General features: G+C 39.4%; 1 protein-coding gene across 2 annotated transcripts in view; it reads left to right on the plus strand.

The window, feature by feature from the left end:
• The window catches only part of GUCY1A2 (guanylate cyclase 1 soluble subunit alpha 2), a 291,335-nt gene that overhangs the window by 167,073 nt on the left and 99,952 nt on the right, over positions 1 to 24,310 (plus strand). For both annotated transcript variants that reach the window (XM_031031602.2, XM_081799558.1), the window contains one exon: positions 5,345 to 5,830. In XM_031031602.2, coding sequence (XP_030887462.2) covers positions 5,345 to 5,830 — 486 coding nt within the window. The remainder of the gene's footprint in view (positions 1 to 5,344; positions 5,831 to 24,310) is intronic.

Consider the following 24,310-nt stretch of genomic DNA (forward strand, 5'->3'; position numbering starts at 1 on the left):
AGTAGGTCTGTTAGGATACAGACTTTTAGTTTTTCTTCAGCTGCATATGGGTTTGTTTTCCCTAGGTTCTTCAAGAATAGTTTCCCCAGATGTAGAACTCACATGGACACTTCTTTTCTTTTGATATTCAGAAAAGCGTGCTCCTTTCTTCTGGCCTCCATAGTTCCAGATGAGAAACCCACTTCCATTCAAATTAGCGTTCTCTGCAAGTAATGCATCCTTTCTCTGTGGCTGTTTTCAAGATATTTTCTTTGAATTTAGTTTTCAGAAGTTTAATTAGGGTATGAATTAAAGTGGGTTTCTTTGCAATTACCCTGTCTGAGGTTCACATAGCTCATGGAATCTGTGGATTTATATTGTTCATCAAATTAGAGATTTTTTCAGCCATTATGTTTCCAAATGCTTTTTCAGTCCTATTCTTTCTCCTTTCCTCCTGGGACTCCCATAATATAAGGTTGGATTTTTGTTGTTGTTGTTGTTGTTCTGCAGGTCTCTGAGGCTCTGTTTATTTTTATTTATTTATTTTAGTCTGTTTTCTCTCTCTGTTCAGACTGAGTAAATTCTCTCAAACTGTCCTCAAATTCACTGATCTGTCCCATCATGTCTACTCTCGTTTTGAGCCCACCCAGCCAATTTTCTATTTTCGTGGCATTTTTCAGCTCTTTGATCAACACTTGGTTATTTTTATATCTTCTATTGCTTTACTAAGATTTTCTAATTTTTTGTTCTCCTCAAAAGAATTTGTAATTGCTTGTCGAAACATTTTATGATGGGTTCTTTAAAATTCTTGACAGATAATTCCAGTATCTGATCCATTTCAGCGTTAGCATGGATTGATTGCCTTTTCTCATTCAAGATGTGATTTTCCTGGTTCGTATTATGATGCGTGGCTTCCTATTGCAGCCTGGACAGTTTGGCTGTTACGTTAGAAGCTAGGAGAGCCTGTTGCAGTTTTATTTTCACAAGCGGTCGCTCTGTTTAGGTTTGGCATGCGGGTCCTGGCCTCCTTGCATGGTCAGTGGCTGCAGTGGCTAATTTTCAGAGCTTACGTGGTGCTCTTTTCATCTGTTGGGTTCATTTAATGCATCTGGGGCTCCCACTGGCTCTTGTTAATGCTGCTTGAGGGGGAAGAACTAGCTCCCAGAGGTGAGGTGCCCTGGTACCTTTATGCAAAAGAGGAGGTTTTTCCCAAGCATGTGGGAAACGAGTACTTCTTGATGGGGCTCTGGTGGCGAGATCCTTATTCCTGGTGGCTCCAGCCATGTGGTGCCTCGGGAGGGGCCTTGAGAGCAGGAGAATCTCAGCACTGTGAGGACATACAAGTTTCTCAGGCTGCGCATGTGTCTGCTAGTGTTTCTTTCTTTTTTTTTCTTCTGGATCTAATTCTTCAAAGTGAATATTACTCTGTGAGAACAAAGGCCCACCTGGACACCAGGGACGAATCATTCTGCCTCTGCTTGCGTAAGCTATATCCTAAAGATCTGAAATATCCAAAATCACATCTCGAAGTGACTCTTCCACTACACTGATGTAGGGCAAGAGGCATGCAGGTAGCTATTTAAATCTGCATCAAGAGCAGCAACTTCTGTCTTTTCTCCTGCCTGTTGTGAATATCTCATTAAGGGTATTTTGCTATCACATTGGTTTGCGTGTAGAATTATTACTGCCCCCTCGGCCCCCACCCAACACCCTTACCCGTCCTGCTTCTTCAGTGGTTAAGAGCACATCCTCTGGAGTCCATCCAACTTGGGTTTAAATGCTGACCCTGCTGTTTATTAGCCTGTGCATTCTGAGCAAGTCTCTTACTTCCCTAAGTCTCATCTAAAAAATGAGGACAGTAATAGGGTAAAGTAAAATTTAATAACAACATGTCTGTTAAGTCAGTGTAGTACCTACCTGGTGGCAAGCACTCAGCACATGTGATGAATTAGCTGGGTGCACGTCCTCATCAACATCATTATCATTTCATCTCCATTTTAGAGATAAACCAAAGCTTTGAAAGTATAAGTAACTGAGTCAGTTTGCCCATGTAAGTGTCAAGAGAGCTGGAATTCAAACCCAGGTCGGACTTTCTACAAATCCTCTTTGCTAACCATTGGACAAAACCATGCCACCAATGATTATCTTGGCGAGACTTGAGCCTCCATGGGAGCATGGGTTTGTTAGTCCATGTTCAGGATATGCAGAAATACAAGGATGTACAATTGTATGATCCAGACATATTCAATTTTCAATTAATTATTATTTATAGTGGTAAATATTTTTATAGAGCTATCTGCATAAAAATAAAAGTAACCCACCTGGTTTAATAGAACCTGATCACCAAACTTTGTAAAAGGATGACTTTAACCCTTTTGCCCAGTCAAATACTCCTTTGTATGATGCTTACTAGTTTTTGAAATCTGATAGTTTTTAAATCTGATAGTTTTTCTTAGTCATTATGCTCTTTCATTTAAATTTTAGTATAATTTGAGATGCAGTAAAAACTTAGATGTTTCCATTTTATGCGGTTTTCCACAAATCTTCTTCTACATAAGAATATATAGTTTCTATAATAGTTTTGCACATTGCTAGATGAACAAGTGAGGATCATGGTGAATTCCTGAATTTATAATTACAATGGAACAGAAGGAAATCAGGAGGAATAATTTGTTATTACCAATTAAAGTAAAAATGCATTTATGATAGAGACACAAATACTCCAGTTGCATTTGCCCATTTATTAAATACGGGAAAAATTCACTGATGAAAAATATAAAAAAAGGAGGTTATTTCCTGGGTACATTGGGGTTCTTTATGAGTTGCTATTCTGTAGTGTAGGAGGTAAGCAGTTACTTTTTCCCTTCTCAGGCTCTGCTGATTCAGAGATTTCAAAAAAACAAAAACAAAACAAACCAACTAATGGCCACACATAGATCATGAACCTATTTGTTTTATATTTTTGAGATAGGAATATTAGATATTTGACTCAGCTTCTTTGTAAGTTAAATGAAAACACTATTATTTATTACATATAGCAAATAATACATAATGTTATTAGTGCATATACACATAGGCTGATTCCACATTTGACATAAAGAGAGAGATGGAGGCAAAGGAAGAAAAGAAGAGGGTCCATTTGTGATGGGACACGTGGAGGTTGATACTTTGGAAGGAGGAGCAAAGAGAAAGGCACTGAGGAAAGGAGGGAAGGGGGAAGGAGTGCATGGTGGGGAGGGGGAGACAGGCAGCAGAAGAGACAAAGACTGAGTGGAGAGAGGATGCTGGAAGGAAGTGTAAGTCCCCAGAACAGAAGGGAGAAGAAAGCTAGATGGTGAAGAAAAAGAGAATAACTAGAAATGGCGGGGTGGGGGGGAAGAGAAATAGAGAGAGAGACCACACACAAGTCTAAATCCCTGAGTATCAGAGGTTTGCTTTTACCTTAAATCTTAAGAATAAGTTGAATATGCTCAGTTTTTAGCTACGATGTTGTACATTTTGTGTCTTCCTTATGACACCTTCACCATCCCAACAATGGGAAAGTATGTATCATTAACAATACCCTTCCCCCCAAAAGCATACTAGGTAGGTAGGAAACAACCTGGAAATTCTTCTCAGAACAATTATTTCTGTCTGTAGTCAGACCATAGTCTGCAGGCTTGGGAGCCCACCTTGCGTGGGAACTGGAAGTGTCTTCTGCACATTGTTCTCTGGCCCCCACCACCATCCTTTGGTATCTCGGAGATGGGGAATCTTCTTTTATCATTTTATGCTTATCACCCAGAGCAGTGTGAGTGAAGAGAAAACAAATATTTCAATGAACAAATGAGAGTATTATGTATCAAAGGAGGAAATACTAGCAGAAACTTCACAGAAGATGAAGCGAACATTTCATTTCGTAAAAATTATAGCGTCAAGCAAGGACTCAATTTTATTTCCTTGCCTGTACTGGATCTTAGTGAATGGTGAAGGGGGAACGAAGTACAAGATAGATGTAGGCTTCAAAACCCAAATGTGTGCAGTTTTATCGCATATTTGTTCTGTGCCTCTAGTTTCATCAACCAGCCTAGCTACTTCATGCTTATGAAGAATAAAGGAAAATGGGACACCTGGGTGGCTCAGTCGGTTAAGCATCTGCTTTCGGCTCAGGTCATGATCCCAGGGTCCTAGGATCGGGTCCCGCATCGGGTTCCCTGCTCAGCAGGGAGTCTGCTTCTCCCTCTGCCTGCCACTCCCCCTGCTTGTGCTCTCCTGCTCTCTCTCTCTCTCTCTCTGACCAATAAATAAAATCTTAAAAAAAAATATTTTGGAAAAAAAAAAGAATAGAGGAAAATAAATTTATTGAGCACATTCCACTTGGCAGTGGAAGACGACTTAGGTTAAACGGATGTGCAGTCTTGGCTGGTCAGCTCCGAGCCTGTCCTTTCTAGGTCATTCCACCCACTCTCCTCTCCAGGTGTGCTGAGATACCCTACTCTGACCCAGATAACTGTATTTGTATAGACACATCCTAAGTGTGCTTCCTTTCCTGCGGCTGCTCCTTGCCTTGGAGGGCCTCGTAGGGCACCAAGCTGAGATAGCATCAGTCTGTTCCCTAAGGGAAAACACGAAACATCAGTCCCCCAAGTTCTCCAGTCGAAGAGCACAGAAAAGAGGGACCCTCTTCAGATTCTTTATCTTCTTACCTGAATTCCTTTAGTTCTAGTCTGACCTGGGGGTTTATTTTCAGCTTATAGTGAACATGCCAGTTGACTGATAGTTGCTTCCTCATAATCCTGACTTATCATGTCTCGTTTAAATTTTTATTTTTAAGATTAAGTGAATCATTCCCTAGTCAGTGCAAGAACTACTGTATATTCAAAGGTCTACAAACTGCTTGAAAAATGACTTACTTAAGGCCAAACAATTATTTTGATTTATTTTAATCTTCTGGACTTTTTTTCCTGAGTGTTATTTTAATGACAGTTGACTGTAGTTGTTCTGACAGATGGATTTGTCCTAATTTTATTATTAAGCAGGCTGAAAGGTGTTAAACTGACTCACGAGCCTGTTTCGTGCTGTGCTTGAGTGTAATTTCATTTTGAATAAAACATGTTTCCCAGGTTCATTTCTCATTGATCTCACTCTTTGTTTCATCATTGTCTTCAAAAAGTGGCAAAGTGGGGTGTGGTAACAAAGATTTCCATTCAGAACGGTGAATTTTACATGGGCTGTAAACCATACTGAAATTTGCTCCTACAGATGCAGAAATTCAGCATAGCTCATGGTACATTTCTTGCTCCTCCTCATCAGATAGTAAGTTAAATTTTTGTGAACCTACTATGTGAAGAAGAGCACGGATTAAAATTTCATGTTCCTTCTGCAGGTGATGGAAGTCAAAGGACAGATGATCCATGTCCCAGAATCAAATTCCATCTTATTCCTGGGCTCTCCGTGCGTGGACAAGTTGGACGAACTCATGGGCCGAGGGCTGCATCTCTCGGACATCCCGATCCATGATGCCACCCGAGACGTCATTCTGGTTGGTGAGCAGGCAAAGGCACAGGATGGCTTGAAGAAGAGGATGGATAAATTAAAGGCAACTTTGGAAAGAACTCACCAGGCCCTGGAAGAAGAAAAAAAGAAAACAGTCGATCTTCTGTATTCTATTTTCCCTGGTGACGTCGCCCAGCTGTTGTGGCAAGGACAGCAGGTGCAGGCCAGGAAGTTCGACGACGTCACCATGCTCTTCTCGGACATTGTTGGATTCACAGCCATCTGTGCTCAGTGCACCCCCATGCAGGTGATCAGCATGCTGAATGAACTGTACACCAGGTTTGACCACCAGTGTGGATTTTTGGATATTTATAAGGTAAAGGGGTTTAGTTACTCATCCACAAATATTTTATATATATGTGTGTGTATATACATATATTTATTATTAACATATAATGTATTATTTGTTTCAGAGGTACAGATCTGAGATTCAACAGTCTTACACAATTCACAGCGCTCACCATAGCACATACCCTCCCCAGTGTCCATCACCCAACCACCCCATCCCGCCCACCCCCCTCCACTCCAGCAACATCCACAAATATTTTTTAATCATAAATTATCTTAAATTGCTAGGATGCAGTTTTTTTTTTAAATAAAACTTGGTAGCTGTAGAGCTAATTCTTCAAGTTCATTATTATTACAGAATTAAATTGCTGAGCTCTAGGCAACTTTTCAAACATAATTAGTCTTTCTTAGAGAACAGGATTCCAATATAAACCAAGAATTTTCCTTTGACAGTTAAGAAGAAGAAGTAAATTATGTTAAAATATGCATTGCATTATCAGTTAAATGATGATTAATCTGTTTTTGCACTGCATTGTCAAATAAGGTAGGTCCCTCTAATTCTGAAGGCATACTTGTAAATATTCTAGCTATTACCAAATGACCAGTGGTTTTTAGTGGAAGCACTTTAATTTGTCCAACTAAATAGTGGAAGAACTTTGAAAATAGTTACCCATCACCATTTTTTGGGTCTGATTTGTTGAACTCCTGATGAATTTCTTACTAAAATCAGAGCAATCTCTTGAGTGATTCAGCCTCATATCTACCTAATGAATAACTCTGTAACTTTTCATAATTTCACATGATTACACAATGTTGGGGTATGTGGGTTTTTTTAATATAAAGGACAGAAAGTGCTTTTAGTATAAATAGTAGTGAACTGTAGGCTTTTATTTTCTCTTTACTAATCCATTTAAACTGCTCCTTCGTGTCATAGTATGATCTACACATAAGATGACTTGGAAAGAAACATTGTAGTTTCATCTTATTATCCCAGAGGGTGTTTTCATTAAGGTGTCTCTCCTTTAGAGAAACATGTTCTGTAGTTCCATTATGTATAACATGCAGCCAGTGCTAAATATTTTAGTGAGTCCCTTCGGAGGGGTGAACATTCACTGTGCGGTATATAGGAGGGATTTGCCTTGTACAAAATGAGTTCTTATAAATTATCTTCAACTTCCTTATAATTTATTGTTATATAATTTATGATAGAGGTAGCCGGAAGTCTGATCCTAAACCAGAGAGACACTACAATGAGTTTGTCACTGTTACACTCAGTCATTTCCAGGAAGTAGAGCGATTGGCCTGAATTTGCCAGTGCGTTGCTTTCTCCAGGCTGGGACTCGACTGCACTAATCTCAGCAACGACCAGTCCCCTTCCTCTGTGAACCCCTGATTTGCTGTGATAGCTTTCTTGGCCTAAAGTAGTCATGTTATTTTGGCCCTAAACTCTTACAACTGAATGAGAGTGATAAGCAGATAAATAGAGTCTTCCTTGGAAAAGCGAGGGAATCCGTAAGTTAAATATAAGCATCAGGTTTTGAGAAAAGAAGAAATGTGGTGTTTTCCTGAGGATACCACAACAGCCTCAAGGTTTAAGAATACGGATTTCACAGACATCAAGTTTCCTTTCCCTTCAGGTAAGCTAGGACACCTCACACACACACACACACACACACAAAAAATGCATGGCAATATCCTGCAGGATCCTCAGATTTTTCTGTATGTTTTTTACACCACGGACAGTTCCATATAGTGATACATAACCATCAGCCAGTTTTAACTTACAAAGTGGATTTACAATTTCCCCGATACTCAAGACTGGCTTTCCATCCTTCATGTATAAACAAAACATTCCCTGGTTCACAAATTCTGTTAAACAGAACTTGCTTATGAAATTTCAGCGATAAATGTATAAAGTAATACAATTTCAAGGCCAGGTGTTTTTAACATCCGTCTGTATCTTGAATAGGTGTCTGAGGCAGTTTTCATGTTTACTCAGGTTTATGGGTGTTGAGTTTAGGGTCCAGACAAGGAAACATGTTATGTGCTGAGGCAGGAGTGTTGATGACATGGCCAGAGAGAGGGAAAGACAAAATAAAGAGAGAATATTACCCTTGCATAGGATAAAACAATGTACCTTATAGGAAATGCATTAGGAGGAATATAAATTAGATATCCTCTTACATGCCTAATTTGAGATTTCTAATCATCATAAATAGACTAGCTAATTTTTTTAGAAAATTTATACAGTGCTGTTTTATACCATGAGCTATCTGCTAGATTTTTAATGGCTATTGAAAAAAAAATTCCAAAGTAGAATTTTTAAAGGACCATACACCCACTGATTTCATAAGTACTTGCTGGACTTAAAGTACATTTAAAATATTTGTGGAATAATCATACTGCAGAGAAAAATACGGTGGAGCCCATTTTTACGTTAGAAATGTGAAAGGAAACCAGGTGGAACTGAATGCCAGGAAAAACCTAGAGAGAGTGCCCCACAGGGGGGCATTTAAAGTCTGTTCCTGCCCAGTGAGACTCTACTTTCCAAATTGATGGTTGTCCTTTTCTTGATCATCTTATTATTCCGTGTTTACCTATCGTTAGGGAAGATGATGCAGAGATAGATTATAATTCCAGGGGTAGAATTCAGCTAAATTAGGCCATAATGAGAAACACACCTTCCATACAGAAGGAGGTGTAAGAGAGAGCTATAGATTTTACCATGCCTATTTCAGGCATGGGGAAAATTAAAGCCTTTACAATGCTTGGCTGCCAAGATGTTACAGGTGTATGAATACTAAATAAAAGCTAGGTAAATTGAAGGAAGCATGGGTTATAATTTTGATCCTCTTATAATTAGAAAAGCAAATATTTAGTAAAAAGTCAACATAAAGAGTGCGCTGTATAATATTTTGCTCTTTAGGTTTTATAGGGTATCGGGGATGAACAAAGAACCGGCAATTCTAAATTTCTTATTATTGGCATATAGATAATGATGATGATGATGATGATGATGATGGCATTGGATATTGAAGCAACCTAATGAGGGTTTTGCCTTATTTTATATTTTTGCCTCTGGCAAGACCATTGGTTAGAAATAAGGGAGAAGCAAGAAGGGTTAGGGAGCCCTTCATGCTCCTCTCATTCCTTTGAGCCGAGGGTACCACACCCCAGTGCTATCTCAAATGTATTCCTTAGACATCTCTTCTTTGCACCTTTAAAGACTTTTTAAACTGCAATTTCTCCATTTCTGTCCCCTGTAAAGTTAAGATACTAAATGTCCCCAGCCCAGAGTTCCCGTTGTATTTCAGTGAGCTGACAGGGGCAAAGTGCTTAGAATAGGAGTAGGAGTGAATGTCCTTGGGAGCTGTCCTTGTTAGCTCTCGGCCAGGTGCGTCTGGACCTACCTGAGCGTGAATATGTGACTATCTGAGCGTTTTTGTATGTGTGTAACAGTGCACCCAGTGCTGCTGACAAAAGAATGAAAAATCATCTCACTTAATCTCCCATGATTAACATGTGGGGTTGTTTCATTATGTCCATTGAGAAAGGTTAAATAATCCAGACAGTGTGACTCATAAATCAGAATTTGAACTACAGCTGATTCTATCTGATTCTAAAAGCCTATAATATTTTCACAAGTCTGGGCTGTTATCTAGACAAAGATAAAATAATAAAAAGAAAAAGTGGAACTGGTTTTAAAACTATGTTGCAGGATCAGTAACTAGAATTAGGCTGTCAACTATTGAAGAAAAGTTCTGTGATTGCGTTGCCCAAATCTTCCCACTTCCCTTCTAGTAGCAAATAGTTCAGAGTTTTGAGAAGCTGCATTTAAAAGTTGGGGGCTCTTGGGCGCCTGGGTGGCTCAGTCAGTTGAGCATCCGACTCTTGATTTCAGCTCAGGCTGTGATCTCAGGGTCGTGAGATCGAGCCCCACATTGGGCTCCATGCTGGGTGTGGAGTCTGCTTAAGATTCTCTCTGTCCCTCTCCTTCTGCCCCTCTCTCTCCACTCGCTCGCTCTCTCAAAAAAAAAAAAAGTTGCGGACTCTCCCATCTGCCATCCTCCTTTTTTGTCAGAAACCAGTAGCATCTTCTCTCCTAATTCTTTTTATGGAGAAACAACATACCAAGAATGGAACAGTGGGCAATAGGCAATATAGTTTTAAAATAATAAAATGAATAGAAGTTGATTTTTAAAAATCATCTTGCCCAGGAAACCCTTAAAAAATGTTAGTAATAAAATCTTCTCCTCTTTTGTGGTGGGGGTAGAAAGAGCATTTCCATTGCAAACCCCAAGCTTGGTTTGCAGATGTCAGTGAAGTTAAACATTGAGCATCACTGTCCAACTTGGGTTGGGGAGAAGGGGTAGAAAAACAAGACAGAGCAGCCAGAAAATGCCAGAAGATCTGTTAGATCAAGGAACCTGATGTTTATCATCTAAAAAATGACACAAAATTCATATTGACAAGGGAATGCAAGTATTCTAAGTTAATGTGGAAAAGCTGAGTACAGCAAAGGAGGAAGGAACAGAAATCCAGACTCATTCTTAGGGGAACAAGACCTCGGCACTGAGCATTAGGAGACCGGATTCCAGGAACTGGAAATCGGGCACTGTGTCCAGGCAGCAAATATGAAGATAGACATCAGGACCAACTGATACAGAACCAGAGTCTTTTCCCTCTCCGGGACCAGCCTGAGAGCCAGTGGATGCATAGGACCCCCCCTGTAGAGTCAACGGGTAACCAAATAATGCAGCCTCATCGAAGGATATAGGGATGTCCACTGAGCTTTTAAGTGCTGAAACAGGGATTAGACCCACAGAGAAACTGGAGTTAGCCGGTTAATTCTATCCATTCTTGAAAATGAATAGAACGTATTTGGAAGGACACTCTTGACATTAATATAATTTGAAAATTGCCAGATAGCTTGAGTTCTGAAAATCTCTGAAAACCAGTGGAAACACTGTTGACTTTATAACCTCCAAACGTCTATAAATACATCACCAATAAAAAGAGCTAGAAATCCATTAGGATCATATGCATTTCACATAATTTATATAAGTAGATTGTTCTGCTTTGGTCTATGAGCTATAGACTCCTTTTAACTGTAACTCCTGAACGGTTTTGTGGAAAAAGCCTGTACATCCTAAAAATGAATACAGAACGCAGAAGTAAAAGGTGATAAATATCCACAATAGAAAGGCTTATATATCAGGTGGACAGAGTTCAGTTTTGAATAGGCATGTTAATACCCCACGGAAACTGAGAGACACCCCTTTGGATTCAGATGTCTTGGTGAAGACTGCGTATGCTTTGCACTGATAAGCTAGTGGTTTGTAAACTGGATAAAGCAGACATTTTGCAAACTTACCAGGCTACAGAACTCGATGCCTCGAGAATTTTGATTTGTCTTGTCTTTTGACAATATGGAGCACTCCCACAGCCTTTGTTCACTGGACCTTCAGCCGGCTTTCAGAAAATGAAGCAGAATCTCAAGGATATCACTCTAGCATGAACTGGATTCTGCAGGCCAAAAAAAAAAAAAAAAAAACCGAACTGCCTTTCTTCCCCCTTGGTTTGTTTTATGATAAAATAGCTTTTTAAAATACTTAAGCACTTAGGTTATTCTTGGAATTTTAGAAATATGTATCTATCATCTTACTCCATTTCCCAGCACAGAATGCCAGTTCCATTTGGTAACGAGTGAGTGACTGGTTCATTTTTTTTTTTTCCCTGAGATTTACATATTTTCTGCTTTAATGATCAGTGCACATACTTTTGAAATTAAAGTTACCAAAGATTTGTACTAGTTCTTCTCAGGGCTTTCCATCAACATCAGTGCCACTGATTTTTGCTAGAAATGAAGTCACAGCGTCTTCTCATAAGTCTAGAAAACAGGAATTTCTGAAGTGAATATATATATATATTTCATATCATTCATTCACTTAGTAAACATTTTTGACTCACTCGCTTGGCAACAGGGTATGACTCCCATGGAAGCTTATAAAATGTGATGGAAATTAGTATATATTTTTAGCCCAATTTTAATGAGTAGAGAAGAACTAATTTATATGCTTTATAAGGTAAGGTGAAAGTCACAGATAAGCATTCTATTCTGATATCTTTTCTACTAGGGGGATTGTATTGTCACTTTCAAAATACATTAATGCCCTAAAAATTACCTGACCAGGGTTTTGCCTCATTTAAATTTTTGCCTTGAGCAAGTACTTAGGCTGGAGATTAGGGAGAAACAAGGGGAAGGGCAGATGCTTTTGCATGTTCCCACCTCTGCCTTCAGCCAGAGCTGCTGAACTCTGCTGCTAACTTGCCCTGCATTCCTCCGAGTTCTGGTCCTGCTACATTTAACCCCTTACTTACCATCTCTGCTTGAGTTTCACCATCTGTAAATAAACTAATTTCATCTACCTCATAGTTATATTTTATGAGCTTTTAAATGAAATACCTATAAAGTGCTTATTGCAGTGTCTGGTCCATGGTAGTAAATATCCATGCTAACTGTCCTTTCTCAAATAGGTGTTTCTGGGCATAGATGGTGAGTAGGTATGTGTTTTCTATGCACATGCTTGTATGTGTGTGTGTTTGTGTATAAATACCATGGAGCCAGTGCTTATTAGAAATAGATGAAATGCTCATTTGCTTATTAGAAATAGATGAAATGCTCATTTGCTCATTTGCTCATTTGGTGCATTCTTTCAGGTTATTAGAATTACATTGTATACCAGAGAAAGTGGATGAGGGAAGGGTATGGAGAGAGGTCAAAGTAGGGGCTAAGAGAGAAGCTCCCTGACACGCATTTTTTGTAGCATCGTCACTGGGTCCTTGTGGATCCTCATTCCTGAAGATGGATCCATAGTCTGTCTTCATTTTTATCTGAATAACCCAAGTTACAAAATGGAATTTATGAAGATGACAGTGTTTTTCTATAATATTGACTCATGCAATGTCTATGACCAACACTATGAAACTGAACCTAAAATGTTTATTTTTTTAATGTTTTAATCTGACATCCCAAATGATGTTCCTTCTATATTCAAACATTTTCTTTCGTGTTGTGACAAATTCTGAAACACAGAGAAGGCTACAATAACTTGGATCACCAAGCAGAAATTGAAATTGATGAAGTGTCTTGCTGACTTTATCAAACAGAGTGTTTGCGGGTGGTTCTTTTTACCCCTATTGATTTTTAATCTTCTAAAGAATGGTGGCAGCTGGGGCACCTGGGTGGCTCAGATGGTTAAGCGTCTGCCTTCAGCTCGGGTCATGATCCCAGCGTCCTGGGATCGAGCCCCGCATCGGGCTCCCTGCTCAACGGGGAGCCTGCTTCTCCCTCTGCCTCTCTCCCTGCTCATGCTCTCTCTCTCTCTCTCTCTCTCTCTCTCTGTGTGTCTCAAATGAATAAATAAAATCTTTAAAAAAAAAAAAAAAGAATGGTGGCAGCTGCTAAGAGATTGGTGTTTTTTATTTTTATGCTACCAGGTGTTATGGGCTGAATATTTGCATCCTCCCAAAGTTCATTTATTGAAACCCTAACCCCCAATGTGATGGTATTTGGAGTGGGCCTTTGGAAAGGTTATTAATTAGGTTTAGATGGGGTTCTGAGGAAAGGACCCCATGATGGGATCAGGGTCCTTATAAGAAGAGGAGGAGACCGGAGTTCCCTCTCTTTCTGCCAAGTGAGGACACAGGGAGAAGGTAGCCATCTGCAAGCCAGGAGGTGCACCCTCACCCGGGGACTGAATCAGCCGGCACCTTTATCTTGGATTTTCCAGCCACCAACACTGTGAGAAAGAAAGTCCTGTGTTTTGAGCCGCCTAATCTATGGTATTTTGTTATAGCAGCCTGAGTGGAATAAGACACCAAGGAAATGTCTCTTAACTCTAAAAACTGTCTGGAAATGCATGACACAAGAATCTAGCAGGTCTTCTTCTTATACGAAGCCCATGTTGCTAGAATTTCCTGTAGCTGTAAGGGTAATGTTACCCCATGGACCAAGTGAAAGATTTTTCACTAGCCGTTATGGAGCTTATGTTATTACAGAGTTTCTTTCCATTGTGTTTCAATAAACTGTGAAGAAGTTAAGCTCTGAGCTCACCAGCATGTTTGCCCTCGTCACTAACACCTTGATCAGAACACTGTGAGCACCTAGCTTTTACTTTGTATACCTTTTGCACTTCTAAGCTTACCACCTAGTCCGTGAGTTACTCTGATATGTTTATTCAAAAATTTCATTTTAAAAATATCAATTTCTCTTTGTAAAAAATTATTGTCATTATATAATCATTTCTGCTACCCTGAGGCCATTTAGCCGACGATTTCCGGCAAGCTTTAGAATGTCAATATGTCAGTTGTATTCCCATCAAGGTTTGTAATACCTGGGTATTGGATGAGCTTACTAAAATGGAAGATGATCTTCTAGTCAGGACAACTGCCTGTCACTTATTTGATGGGATAGCCTCAGTGCAGTCTGCAAATCTTTTTGAATCGGATTGTTTCTGTTACCTTCCTCACCAACCTTTAATTAATGTTTGTTATGTAGCAGAAATGTAGTACATAATCTCCCACTTTTTACCACTTAAAACACAGTGATTTAAATATGAAAATTTCTGAAAGCAAAATGGAACTAAAAAATGGAATTCACATATACTAAATATAAACTGTGTTCTCTCTTTTTTTAAGATTTTATTTATTTGACAGAGAGAGAGACAGCGAGAGAGGGAACACAAGCAGGGGGAGAGGGAGAGGGAGAAGCAGGCTTCCCGCCCGCCGAGCAGGGAGCCCGATGCAGGGCTCGATGCGGGGCTCGATGTGGGGCTCGATCCCAGGACCCTGGGATCATGACCTGAGCTGAAGGCAGACGCTTAACAACTGAGCCACCCAGGCACCCCTATAAACTGTGTTCTAAACACAGTGCTAAACGCCTTAATTGTGATATCTTATGTATTTTCCAGAAGAACACTGTGGTATTGGTGTGCTTATGTCCCTTTTGAAGATGAGTTTTAGTAAGTAGCAGAGATGTCATTTGAATTTAGTTCTGATTCAGCTAAAAGTTTATATTGTAGAAAACAGTGATTGAAGTCAGTCATGTATCAAATAGCTGCCATTCCTAATTAGATGCAGAAGTAGGATCAATGATTGTTCCAGCTTTTATATATGTGTATTTCATAAATTGGTATCCTGCATCCAGTAACTGAAAATCACAAGACAAATTTCATACCTTACAATGAGAACATTGGGTATGTCACAGGATTGTTGAGAGAGCAAAAAGAATAGCCAGAACCCTTTATCATGAACACAAGGCTCTTGAAATAATAGTTGAAGGATGAGTTTGAAATTTTAAGTTGCCATTTGAATTTTAGCCTAGAGTTAAGAATATAACTAGGTCTCCTTTTTAAAGGCATTCAGCAAATCTGTACCATTTTTTATTATGTGTTGGATTTCATAAAGACTCGGTCTCTTTGGTTCCGGGAGGTTAAAGAGAATCTTTATGCAGAAGTTAAAAAAAAAAATACTTTAAGCACAGTAGAATATCCTTATGAAAGTCAGTGTTCCCAAAAATGAAATAGATTGGCTAGAGCTGTATACTCTGGTCACTGGAGTGATTCAAACACAAACTACAATCTTTTGATGGAATAGGTAGAAGGAAATCTCAAAAGGTCACTTCATTCCATGAGATTCTAAGATTCTAAATATTCCGTGTTAGAGCTATATGTAGTTGGCTAGGAAAATGTTCCCAAAGTCAAAATCAACCCTGCTGATTGTCTATTAATAGGTTATTCATATATGACAAATTTGAAATGATTTGGGTTTGTTTTTGTAAAGGTTTTTTAAGGTGGAAAAATGAGAATTTAAATTTGTTATCTTAAGTTCAAGTATTTGATTATAAACATTTGCCTATTTTGATACATTTTTCAAGCTTTGAAATTGTTAACAGGACTTTTAATAATCTAGAAAACTGTAAGAAATCAGCTGAAGCAAAATTCTTATTGGACTGCTGATTCAGCTGTGTATCCAAATGTTGGAATGTATGAAAGCTGCCTGTTAAGATAATGCTGTTCTTAAAATAGTCCAAAGCAATATTTTTTAATTTCCTATTTTCCTTGGATACTCAAAGTTTGATACTGTATAGATTTCTTGTGTCATGGAAAGAAAATTTTGTACTTCTCCCTTTTTCCACTTAACCTAATTTCATTACTCATGCCACTGCCTCAAGGTAGGGCATATTTCAGCCCTCTGATGAAAGAAGTTTCTTTGACTCTCCCAGGGAGGCCAGATGAGACTGTTGACTGTGCAGTGACATTTAAGTGTAGGGGGAAGGGTATTGGATATCAAGCCTGAAAAGCTCTTTTTTTTTTTTTTAAGATTTTTATTTACTTATTTGACAGAGAGACAGCGAGAGAGGGAACACAAGCAGAGGGAGTGGAAGAGGGAGAAGCAGGCTTCCCGCTGAGCAGGGAGCCCGATGCGGGGCTCCATCCCAGGACACTCGATCATGACCTGAGCCGAAGGCAGATGCTTAACGACTGAGCCACCCAGGCGCCCCTGAAAAGCTCATTTTAATTCTGTCTTGTTACTTAATTAAGTCACATTACATACCTTCTGCTTCTACAAAGTGGGAACAGTAGTACTGATCTAACATTTTTGTCACAGTGGACACATAAATTGTGCTCAGCAGATTATTGTTGTTGGGATTTTTTTCTATACATAATTCAAAATAATGACTATCTGTAGTAAATACCTTGTGAATTAATGAACAGTGCAAGCAGCTGACTCCATTTCCACTCAAATGAAAGAAGATCAGGGCTAGAGAGTATCGTGGGGAATTTGCTATGGAGGGAGGGAAGAAGAGTGTCTGAGTCCATTTGGATTGCTGTAACAAAAATACCATAGACCGGGTAGCTTGCAAATAACAGAATTTTATTCCTCCCAGTTCTGGAGGCTGGGAATTCCAAGATCAAGTTGTCAGCAAATTCAGTGTCTAGTGAGGGCCCACTTCCTGGTTTATGGATGGCTGTCTTCTTGCTGTGTCCTCACGTAGTGGAAGGGACAAGGATGCTCACCTTCTGAGGTCTCTCTTATAAGGGCTCTAATCTCATGCATGAGGGTAGAGACCTCCCAAAGGTCTCTGATCACTTCCCCAAAGTCCTATATCCCAACATCCTTACACTGGGGATTAGGTTTCAACATAGGAATTTGGGGGGAACACAAACATTCAATCTACATTGATATTTGTTGAATGCCTCCTGTGTGCCAGGTACCATGCTAAATTCTTTATATATGCTTATTGATTTATTTTATCTTCAACAAATAATTATTGATCACCTACTGTATTCTACAGACTAAGCTAATAAGCCTTGGAGCATAGTGGTACCTAGGCAAGCATGGTCCAAATTCTTAGGTGCTTATAACTGAGCACTGGGGTTAAACATTAAACAAATAATTACATAGACAGTTAATGATTAATTAAAATTATGGTTATCACTAGAGAGGTACAAAATTATTTAATCTTTTCAGCAGTCTTGTAAAATAGATATTATCTGCCTTTCACAGAAGATGAAAATGAGACAAAAAGATTAAAGAACTTGTTTGAGGTCACAGAGCTAATAGATGGTGGACTGAGCATTGCTCAGGCTTCTTCCATTCTGGAAGGGTGCTTGGGGAGGTCTCAAGATTTCAAGATCTTAAGGTGGTCCACAACTTGACCAACTACTTTCACCCATTTATACCTTAAAGAAATGTTTCTTGAGCACATACCATGTGTCAGGCACATGGTTTGTCAGGCACTCCCTGCCCCCGTAGCCTTATCCATTATCAACATCAGTCACCAGAATGGTGCATTTTTACCAGGGATGAAGGTCACAGTCTAATGAGGAAGACAGTGATTAATCACTACTCAAAAAACATGTAATTATAAACTACCATAAGAATGACTGAGAAAAATTATGTGGTGTTATGAGAGCCTGTGTTAGAGATACCTGCTTTAGTCTAGGAGTTCAGGAAGGCATCCCTGAGGAGATGACCTTTAAATAGAGATCTGAAGGATGAGAAGGAGCTAATTGGGTAGGAAAGATGTTGGGAGTAGAGGATTCTATGCAGTGGGGTCAGGATATGTAAAGGCTCTGAGTCAGAAAAGAACATGATGAAATTGGAACAACTAAATGAAGATCACCATGGTCAAACTTAAATAATGCAAGAGTAGCACAAGATAAAAATGGAGAGGTAGGTAGGAACTAGAACCTATAGGTGTTTTAGCCATTATAAGGATTTTGGTCTTAATCATTGGAACAAAGTGAAGTTATTGAAGGATTTTTATAGAGGGTAGAGGAGTGACACAAGTAGATTTGCTTCATAAAAATCACTTTAAAAATTATGTGGGGTATAGATCTCAGGTGGGGAGTTAGTGAGCAAAAGCAGAACATAAGGATATTATTACCATCATTCAACTGAGAAATGGTGGTAGCATTCCCTGGGGTGGCAGGTGTGTATGAGAGGCTTGAGTCAATGTTGGAAACCTGAAGGAAGTGGTTAATCTTGTCTACTTAATAGAAATACTTCCGTTATTCATGCAAATCGCCTGATCACCTGAATATGTTCTTGATTTGGTATTATGTAGGCTTAACCTGAGTTGATTGTTAACAATGACTTTGATTTTGAAAAGTAATTTATACATTATCTATATTGACCGAGCTAGCTCTTGATAGAGATGTTTATAATACAGTTTGATGCAGTCATAATTCTCTAAGCATCTACTGTGCTAGCACTCTATTAGCCCCTGCAGGACTTAAAAAGATAACCAGGATATTATCCTTGCCTTAAAAGGTAAATGACCTAGTAATCTAGACAGGGTGATAACAAAGTACAAACACAGATGACTGCAGTGTATGATATGCTGCAGCCAAGCTTTATTGAGTTTCTACAAAAAGCAAAGATAACATTCTACTGAAGGATTTGAAGGATCAGAAAAGATACAGCATGAAAATGGACTTGGAAGTATGTGACACGTTTGACTCATGGAAGAGGGGATGGGGAAAGCTTGTTTTCTAAGCAAAATCTAGGAGGAAAAAAGATAATAATTCCTTCGATACCTGAGGCTATTGGGATTTATGGAGATCATATTCCTTTAAGAAACAAATTTGTAATGACATATTTCCATTTGATTTGCTCATTGGGCTGCACTGTTCACTTTTTAAAAGAAGCCTTAATTTTTCTAGAGCAGTTTTAGGTTTACAATAAAATTGAGAGGAAGGTACAGAAATTTCCCATATACTCCCTGCCCCCGTAGCCTTATCCATTATCAACATCAGTCACCAGAATGGTACATTCTTACCGATGATGAACTTACATTGACACATCGTAATCACCACAAATCCATAGTTTGCCTTACAGTTCACTCTTGTATTGCACATTCTATGGGTTTGGGCAAATGTAAGATGACATATCTTCATCATTTTCACTGCCTTATTTTAAGGCAGGATTTTCACTGCCTTAAAAATCCTCTGTGCTCCACACTTCATCTAGAACTAATGATGTAATGTATGGGGATTAACATAAGAATAAAAAAAAATCCTCTGTGCTCCGCCTAGTCATCCCTGTCCTTATCTGTCAGTCACCGTCAACCACTGATCTTTTTACTGTGTCCATAGTGTTACCTTTTCCAGAAGGTCATATAGTTGGAATCATACAGTACGTAGTCTTTCCAGATTGGCTTCTTCTACTTAGTAATATGCACTTAAGTGTCTGTGTCTTGTGGTTTGATAATTTCTTTTTAGTGCTGAATAATATTCCATTTCTGGATGTTCCACTCTTTATTTTTTTTATTTACCTACTGAAGGACATCTTGGTTGCTTCCAAGTTTTGACAGTTATGAATAAAGCTTCTGTAAACATCTGTGGGTAGGTTTTTGTATGGGCTTAAGTTTTCATTTCCTTTGGTAAACACCAAGGAGTGCAATTGCTGGATCATTCATATGTCATCAGTCATAGAGTATATTTAGTTGTGTAAGAAGCCATCAAAATGTCTTTCAAAGAGGCTTTATCATTTTGCATTCCCAACAGCAATGAAAGATTTCCTATTGCTTCACATCCTCGTCAGGATTTGGTGTTGTCAGTGTTCTGGATTTTGGCTATTCTAATAGGCTTGTAGTAACTACTACATTATTGTTTTAATTTGCATTTCTTTGATGACCTATGATGTGATGTCTCTTTTCATATGCTTATTTGCCATCTATATATCTTCTTTGGTGAGGTGTCTATGAAGGTGTTTGGCCCATTTTTTAATTGGGTCATTTGTTGTTGTTGAGTTTTAAGAGTTTTACAAGTCCTTTATCACATATGTCTTTTGCAAATATTTTCTCCCAGTCTCTGGCTTGTCCTCTCATTTCTCTTGATATTATCTTTTACGGAGCAGAAGGCTTTAATTTTAATTAAGTGCACTTTCAATTTATCAGTTATTTCTTTCATAGAGCATGTCTTTAGTATTGTATCTAGAAAGGCATCAATCACCACCCCCAAGGTCATCTAGGTTTTCTCTTATCTTCTAGGAGTTTTATAGTTTTCCAGTTTACATTTAGGTCTGTTAATTTTGAGTTAATTTTTTTGTGGAGTGTGTCAGGTCTGTGTCTAGATTCATTTTTTTGCATGTGGATGTCCGTTTGTTTCAGCATCATTTGTTGAAAGACTATCTTTGCTCCATTGTGTTTCCCCTGCTCCTTTGCCAAAGATCAGTTGCCTATATTAATGGGAATCTACATCTGTATTCACTGTTCTGTTCCACTGATGTATTTGTCTATTCCTTCGGTATTATTGTGCCTTGGTTACTATAGCTTTATTGTAAGTCTTGAAACTATTTTTGTGACATCAATTCAACAACATTTAACTCTTACGTGTTTATGAAAGTATAGCAGACATTCACTGTTCTCTAGGGACAATGTTTAAAGTTCTGTCAAATCAGGAATCTCTAGAAAACTTTTCTTGAAAATAATAGACTCAGTAATTATTTTCTAAAGAGTGAATGGATGATTCCAAGTAGAACAGTAACCCAGTATAAACATGGTGATGGGAGATACAGAAAGTTTGCCAAGAACTTTGAGTTATTCATTTTGATTGGAGCATAGAGTAAATTAAAGTGGTGGTGCGGGATGAAAGTGGAAAGTTGGAGCCCTGTCATTGATGATCCTACAAGAAATTAGAAAGAAATTTTGACTGAGTATTTCAATGTATTTTTCTTTGTTCACATGACCCAGTATTCGATAACTTTTATTGTAAATAACCTGGGGCCTGACAACAGCGTATTTCACATGGTTGAGATCCCTGGGAAGAAAGTGGAGTTCGCACTGATGGATCTACTGAGTGTTTTATCAGGAAAAAAGCTTTCTTTGATAGGCAGTCATTTGGAATCTATTTTCCCTCATTTGGGAGTAGTTCACAGGCCAAATCACTGTTCTATTTATATCCATGACCTCCTTTCCAATGCTGTGTCGGCTGAGCACTGTAGAGACATCCTTAAAAGAAGTAGTATTTGGGTCAGAAAATCAACCAAAATGAATATAATTAGACAGATTTTTTTTTGTAAAGAATGAGGGATTTTTTGAAATGGCTTTTATTAGTAATTCCTTGAAGTTGTTTCCATTCGAACTGCTAAACCATTATACACAATTGATGTGGATGTATTTAATTGAACTCAACAAACTTTCTTTGGGTCATTGAATGCCTACTATGCCAAATGACTCAGCATTTTGGGTGTGTTGGCAGGATGGAGGTTATGTCTGGGCTAGGAGTTGTAGTTTAAAGTTCTGGCAGATAAGGAAATGTCTAGAGAAGTTTACTGCCCTACGGATAGGGTAGAAGACAGAGCAGGAGTATATAGGATGGCTCGGGTTCAAGAGTAGCAGTGATGGGGCGCATGGGTGGCTCAGTTGGTTAAGCGACTGCCTTCGGCTCAGGTCATGATCCTGGAGGCCCAGGATTGAGTCCCGCATCGGGCTCCCTGCTCGGCAGGGAGTCTGCTTCTCCCTCTGACCCTCCCCCCTCTCATGTGCTCGCTCTCTCTCTCATTCTCTCTGTCTCAAATAAATAAATAAAATCTTTAAAAAAAAAAAGAGTAGCAGTGCTTTTCTTTTCTTTCTTCCTTTCAAGAGCTCTTTGGGTCTTGAAAAAAAAAAGGTGAATATCTGGGTGAAAATTGTAGTGTTTTTAGCTCACGTAATATACCAGAAGTCTTCAAACCTTGGAAATCATAAAATATACCTGAAAACATGTGAAAGTACAGATAGCTGGGCCTTATACCTTTATTTTGATTTAGTAGATCTGGGTGTGAGGCCTTGGGGATCTCATTTTGGGCAAGTTACCCTCTGGGTGATTTTTATATAGGTGGTCCTGAGTTTTGCATTTGAAAACTTGACAATTCCAACCTATAAATGTAGAAATTAGATACAGTTTAAAGCACTCAATAAAACTCTTAAAGACCATCTTGCTACTGTGCTAGGGTTCAGACATAGAAAAAGTTAAATAAGTATCTAGTAGGGGTAGAATATAAACACACAAACACACCCACATACACCAACATGATATCATGCTAGAGAGAGAAATTTATCCATTGGATATGTGTATTCCAGTTACAGTCCCAGAAGGAGGGGAAAAAAACTTGAAAGTAAGGCCTCCTTCTTGAGAGAGACTTTGTTTATATAGTTTGCTGTGCTGGGAACGTGCCCTAAAAGCTGTGTACCCAGTGAGGTAGAAATAGTTTTCGTCTTCTCTTTGTGAGACATCTTTCAAAATAATGAGCATATCCACGAGGTTTTCAAGGTTTCAAAAGAGTAAATAAACCTGGTTTCAACCCATCCTCTGAGTCAGGATCTCTGAGGATAATCAGGCTGTGACTTAAAAGCTATCCTGGGGAAAGCAGCAATCCATTGGTAGCAATGACAGTGGACTTTAGGAGCGGATGACCTTTTATTTTCCTGAGAGTGTGCAAAGAGTCAGTGTCTGTGTACGGAGACGCCTCACTCTGAAGTGCCAGTCTGGTTAATGACTATGCCAAATGAAGACTTTCAGTTCCCATGTGACAAGGGGTAACATCGATAGAGATAGAAAGTTAGAAGTATTATGAGGTCACTTTAATGACTCATCACAAAGACGGCATAAGGACCAGTACAGAGTGCTAGACTTTGCAACATTAACTCATTAATACATCAGAATAATTTCCAGAATATCAACCTTTATCATCATGAAATAGGACCCTATAATGAAGGTGCTCATATTGGATGACTACAAGATTATTTACAAAAACTAAAAAGGACAGCTTAATAATTTTGCTTTCTGATAACCATATTGTATAGGAAGGGTATTAATATGTGCAGGTGGATTCCCAATATAATGTCTAATTAAATGAATATGTTAAGGAGGTGTAGGGTGCTTCTTGACCCCCTCTGTGGGAGATAGAACCTCTTTTTGCTGAGTTGAAGTTCCTGTTCTGTCTAATCCCAGGAACTGGGACCAGTGGTGCCCCCTCCTTTAGAGCTGGGGTGGCCGGGGTGTAGCAATATCCAGGCTACCCCATCCTGCCAGCCATCGCCTGTGAAACCTCAGTTTTGTCCCGCACCTCTGGTCCTGGTGAGTGACCTACCTTCAGGAGGGTGTCCCCCCACCACACCCTGTTAATGTTAGGTGGAGTGCCTGCAGAGATCTGGTTCATGGTGTCCTAGAGGTCTCAGGTGACGACTGAGGACTCAGGGGACAACTGAGGTGTGCCACCTTCTCCATGGCAGCAGAAGCAAGTAGTGGATGAAAAGCTGGAGGAGACACAGGAATGCTGGAGAAGGAAAAATTGAAGGAGGATGTAGAGGAGAAGACAAGGGAGGGATGTTCCTGTGAAGGGAAGAGAGATGGTGAAGGAAAATGAAGTAATAAGAAGTGAAGGGAGCAGCAAGGTCCGGCCCCTGAATGTGGTCTCTTCAAGAACTTTCTTGAGTGTGGAGTGGGGACAGTGGGTGCCCAGGCTGACAGGGCCTTCCTCCAGCTGGAGCCCAGGTTGGGGTAAATGCAGTGGCACTTGGGTGAGGCCACGAGATTCGTCAACCAAAATATACCCATGGTGTGAGACCCCCACCTTTTGAACCAGCCCCCACCTAACAGCCATGCTCAAGGGCCACAGGGCAGATTTGCTAAGGTTTTATACCAGTAACTGATGAATGAGTTCAGACATCTCAGGACAGGCTACAAGTTCAAGGTCTTCGGAACAAACTCACTGCAGAAGCAAGGCGATCATTAAAGAACATGATGAGGTCAGATCTTCTGGACAAGTGTCATTCCTTTCCATTCTAAACCTAGGATCAGGACCCCATGCTCCAGTCTTTCATTTGCAGGAACAGGACATCCCCTGTAGCTCCGTCACCTTCTTCACCTCAGACTACAGCTTCCTTGACTCTGACAGAGTTGCTGTTATTGCTAAAGGGGAGCTGTGGCCCAGTTCCTACAAAACCACCTACTGT

The sequence above is a fragment of the Leptonychotes weddellii genome, chromosome 11 (genome assembly GCF_054177405.1).
Source record: "Leptonychotes weddellii isolate Sample4059 chromosome 11, ASM5417740v2, whole genome shotgun sequence".
NCBI classification, from domain to species: domain Eukaryota; kingdom Metazoa; phylum Chordata; class Mammalia; order Carnivora; family Phocidae; genus Leptonychotes; species Leptonychotes weddellii.